Source organism: Diuraphis noxia, unplaced genomic scaffold (assembly GCF_037042655.1).
Source record: "Diuraphis noxia isolate RWA-SAM2 unplaced genomic scaffold, SU_Dnox_SAM2 contig0010, whole genome shotgun sequence".
Taxonomy (NCBI): Eukaryota; Metazoa; Arthropoda; class Insecta; order Hemiptera; family Aphididae; genus Diuraphis; species Diuraphis noxia.
In genome coordinates, this window is record NW_028301720.1 from 2698597 (window position 1) to 2703350 (window position 4754).

The 4754-nt window shown below is 51.9% G+C and overlaps 1 protein-coding gene across 1 annotated transcript; it reads right to left on the bottom strand.

Moving 5' to 3' along the window:
- Positions 1–510: 510 nt before the first annotated feature.
- LOC149054158 (uncharacterized) lies at positions 511–2116 on the bottom strand. The gene is made up of 2 exons (XM_089230611.1): positions 1581–2116; positions 511–1183 (listed from the first exon to the last, which is right to left on the bottom strand). Exons 1-2 carry the CDS (start codon positions 2114–2116, stop codon positions 511–513), a joined length of 1209 nt encoding a protein of 402 aa, XP_089086737.1.
- Positions 2117–4754: the final 2638 nt, after the last annotated feature.

The window sequence follows — 4754 nt, forward strand, 5'->3', positions numbered from 1 at the left end:
TGCGACGCTTGGAGATGGGTATGTCTCAACAAGCACCGGAACGACAACCGGATGTACCATCACCGTCCAACCTCCACAGCACAATGTTATCAGGACAACACCGGAACACTCCAGAGATATCAGCGACCAATAACACGCGCGCGCACACACACACGCACACACGCACACAAACACGTCAACCACCACGGACCACAGAACGAGTTACCCGGCGACACGCGAATCACGTGCCACGGAATATCAACACCCGACCACGCACCTGACCGGTCAGTGCGTTTTGAAAACACAGCGTGTCATCACAATGCTCCCACACTCACCCACACATATGAACCGCAACAGTCTATACTGATACCGTACAACGATGTACGTACAGCGAGATTTTCGAAGCCGGAGTTCCACGAAACCACACCCAAGGACCCGGTACGGTTTAGGGCGTAGCCAGTACATTGTGGAACACCATCAGGTTGCTGAACCTCACCTGGATGAGTTCCCCGCCGAATTTTTGGAAAAGTTCTACAACGCGGACATACAATCCCGGCTGCGGGCCGAGATAGTATCGGTTAGACAAACTTCTACGCAGTCGTTAACCAGCAAGAGCACCAGCTTTGCGCGCTTCCACCTTGCTGGGAAGCCCTCATTGGAGAGACACGTGTTGTAAAAGGTAGTAAACAGCTCTGGAAATTTTTCGTATGCCAGCCTAATTACCTCATTTGGGATAAAGTCAGGACCCGGCGCCTTCCGCGACGGTAACCTATCTACGGTGCTGCTTACTTCATGGTCAGTAATTTGCCGCATCATGGGTTCGTCTTCGAGCGTCGAGGGTAAGTCTACCAAAACTGATGGCTGCTGAGACACGTTGGGAATGCGTGTCCAATCTGTGTGCGGTGACGCTGGGAATAGCCCGCGGGCCAGGTTAACAACCAAGTCTTGACTCAGATCTGGGGCACGTCTGCCAAGTCTTTTTGACACCAATTTATATGGAACTCCCCAAGGGTCATTTTCCACTGATATACACAGCTCCTGCCAGCTCTTCTCCTGTGACTTTCTTATAGCAAGCTTTACGTCCCGTCTCGCCTTGTTGTATGACTCACGCTCCAATTCTCGTGAAGACGTTGACGATCGACGACCGGCCCGCTGGTAATTCCTGCGGGTGGCAATGGTGATCCTGCGCAGTTCCGCTATTTCGCTATTCCACCCAATATGCCGAAAATTTGCTTGTAAATACAGCTCTACGTGGCATCGCTGCGTCACAAGATTTTGTTAGGAATTCGTTGAGACGGTCGGCGTGGCTATCGGCTGACTCGCTTGCCGGAAGCTTCAGGGGAGCACCTGTCAAATCCCAATACTAGTTTACCACCGCAGGATTGAGCTTTCTGACTGACCAGCCTGGAGCCAGGACACGAGTTGGACCGTCAGCAGGAAAGCGTGGTTGTGCGATCACTACGTCAAACGAAATGTATGCGTGGTCGCTTGCTGAGTACACATGTTATAACACTGTCCAATTTGTGATCAAGGGATAATTGTAGGGCAGACGCCTTGCCATAATAACGTCGATGACCAAGGCTGCGTTTACCCGTGCATACGTCGGGACAGAGCCTCTATTACAAATCATCATGCCAAGGGACGATGCCAAATCGGAGAGTAACGAGCCCCGTGCGTCATCCGTTGTTGATCCCCAACAGGCTGAGTGGGCATTAAAGTCACTAGCCACGATGATATTTGCCTGGCTCATGGATTGTAGGCGAATGGACGCCTCGAGGCCAGACAGGAAGAAGTCGAACTCAGCAATGCTGCAGTTCGGACTACAGTAACAACTATACATAATACTGTTGTTAATCTCCACCCAAACAAAGCCAAAACCGGCACCATAGTCCATGATGAGCGGGCGTGGGTTACCCGTTACATAAATTGCTGACTTGCCGTCGTCACTATTAATCCACCGTTCAGTGTTTCCCATTGGCTTGTGATAATCACTGATGATTGCAATATTGGAACTCCGTTCTGCCATCGCCTGCAGGAGCAGCTGTTGGGCTGCCCAACAGTGATTGAGATTTATTTGAATTACTTTAGTCCCATCCGAGATGACTGAACGAGGGGGGTTACCTGACCTTATGCTCATCATGACGATGTTACTTTAGCCACTTCGACCACCCTGGCAAAGGCACTCACTGCTTGATCAGAAGCGCTACAGTTGGCCGCCTTGTGGCCAGCTTCCCCACAGCGTCTGCAGCACGCCGTCCTATCCGGGCCTTCACACTTATTCGATGTATGTCCAAAAGCAAGGCAGCGGAAGCATCTGACCTTTGTGTCAGCCATTCTGACCCTGCAGCTGACCATACCGGTTCTTAGCCGTCCTGCATTGATTAGTTTCCGCGACGTCTCTCGAGGAAGAGATACCAGGGCCAGCTGTGAGCCGCCGAACCTTTTCCTAAGGCTAACCACTTTGATGATTTCCTGCGCGATGATTGCCGCCCTCGCCACCGCGTGGGTTACTTTGTCGGAGCTAGTCCACTGATCCAAGTCCAATATTTCCACCAGTGCCCTCCGCTGGAGGGATTTCACCTGAAAGTCAGGCCCCGCAAACCTAGCAACTTCAGCACGAACCGCTTCTATGTGTTCTTGATCTCCATGAACTTCAGTTAAGTAGGCCGCCTGATTTGGACTGCCGCATGCCCACAAAACTGTCGCCTGTGATCGCCTTGTTTACACCCTCGCGTATCTTCTTGGCGAGCTCCGGGAACTCATCCGCACCAACGTTTACCAGAATGGCTGACGGCCGAGCAGTGGCTCGCGATCGCATGTCTGCAGGTGTTATTGGCTTATCAGTTTCTTCCGCTGACGCGGGTGGTTTCATATTCTTCCCCTTCTTTACCACCTCAGTCCAGGAAGGTTAGGTTAGGTGCCGACAGTCGCGCAAACATTCCCCGTCGTTGAATCTTGTCCCGGGGTCAGTATTCCTATGCCTCCTATGTCCCACCAACATGGGGATTGTGTCTCAGCATCACATGACTTTGTGACTTTTACCACCTGTTTGTTTTTCTCCTCTTTAATGGTACCTACTTTTTCGCGTGACTCTTGGAGAGCACTTACCACCAATAGCAACTCCTTTATTGTCTTCTTGGCATCGTCACTATGCAGTTTAGGTATTATGGCTTCGAGGGCTTTTACTTTGGTTCCTAGCAAGGAGATCCCGCCATCCTGAGCCTTGACTACCGCCCCCAAGCCTTTATCGTCGAGTAAATTTTTCGTGGCTGCTGATGTTATTTTGTGTTGTCACAACATCCGACCCCGTCGGGCTCACACTTGTGTCGCCCATTTCAACGGAGTGGGCACCCAATCCGAAGGTATCGGTGCCCTGTTCCGCTCTTTGTTGTTGTTGAGACACACTGCCCCTATCCTTTCTCACCGCGTCGAGCCTCACTGTCCCTATCAGTTCCGGTAACTCCCCCCCTGGGGGGGCTGGAGTGGTCGGGCTTAGGGGATCTTGCGTAGAAGCGCCGTGTTAGGTCGGAAGGTTTTGGGAGGGCAAATTTTCACTCCCGAAGCTCTCAGAGCAAACTCAGCCGAGATATCAGCAAAAAATTGAAAAAATCTGGAGGAAGCTGGGGGCTTGTGTTTCCGATGAAGGGGAATGCAAGCCGTGCCCTACAACAATGTCTATGGCGTTTGCCCCGTCGCTCACGAGTTATTTGCGCATGCGCCGCGGTTTGTATAATTGCCTCCACGGTGGAGGTAAGTTTGATTTTCCCGCCGTGGGACGGTTGCGCCGTCGGTTATGCCACGTCGATTGTTCACACTGTGCCAATTGCTCCCCGACACTTGTTCACTTGAAAGCCGCTGTTCACCAACGCCAAACAGCTGTTCGTTTGGAAATACCGTTTTCACCCGGGCGGCTTTGGGCGGCCGTGTTAACAGATAGGGGAAAACTAAAAATTCGTATTACTCACCCGCGGTTCGTCGGAATTTGTCGGTCAAGGTGTCCAAGGAAAGGTCTACCCGAGCCACGTCCTTCTAGCCACTGCGCGTGAAATTATCTCAGGTACTTTGGTCACTAAAATCCCGGCGGCGCTGGGACTTGTGTTGTAGGTTATCTCGGCCAACGGGGGTCCGAGAGGGATGCGCGATGCTCCGAACTCTTCGGGAGGATACGGTGAGCTTTATTCGGGCCGGCTCAACACCGACACCGGCCCGATCGTGAACTTTTTAGGTAAACAAACAGTTTTGCGTAACAGGCGGAAAAGTACAGTAAGGAAGGGAAATCACGATAACTCTGCAATAACTCAACCGATATCCGCGCGGTTTAGATACGTTGATACAGGAAGACGTAACGCATCGACTCGCACTCGCAGCGTAAAAAACGGCTTGGTGTTTTCGTTGAACAACGACAATTGCCCGGGAGCGACGCAGAAACACGACCACACGCCACAACAGCCACCGCTGAACTAACCTAACCTAACCTAACCTTACGGCTGGAAAGCCGCTACCGCCAAATCTGTGCAAGTACTGTGGAGGGCCTCACTGTAACAGTGACTGCTCCGGGTACACACCGGCTTCGGGAAACGGATACTGAGTCGGCGGACATTTGTCCGCTCCGCAGTCTCACATGCACATATACACACAACCACGCCACCAACGTTCGGCATTACGGAAGGGGATATAACTGTCAAACAGGCATCGACAAGCTCGGCGTCATCAGATATATCACCCACCCACACACACAAAATTTCATTAAGTAGTAGGTCGTGTCGTATACGCCA

What these genes read in the sequence shown, in the direction of transcription:
- LOC149054158 (XM_089230611.1), bottom strand. Translation starts at nt 2,116, where the DNA reads ATGAGCATAAGGTCAGGTAACCCCCCTCGTTCAGTCATCTCGGATGGG. An exon ending in AATAGAGGCTCTGTCCCGAC is followed by an intron (nt 1,184 to 1,580) that starts GTATGCACGGGT and finishes TGGGTGGAATAG; the next exon opens with CGAAATAGCGGAACTGCGCA.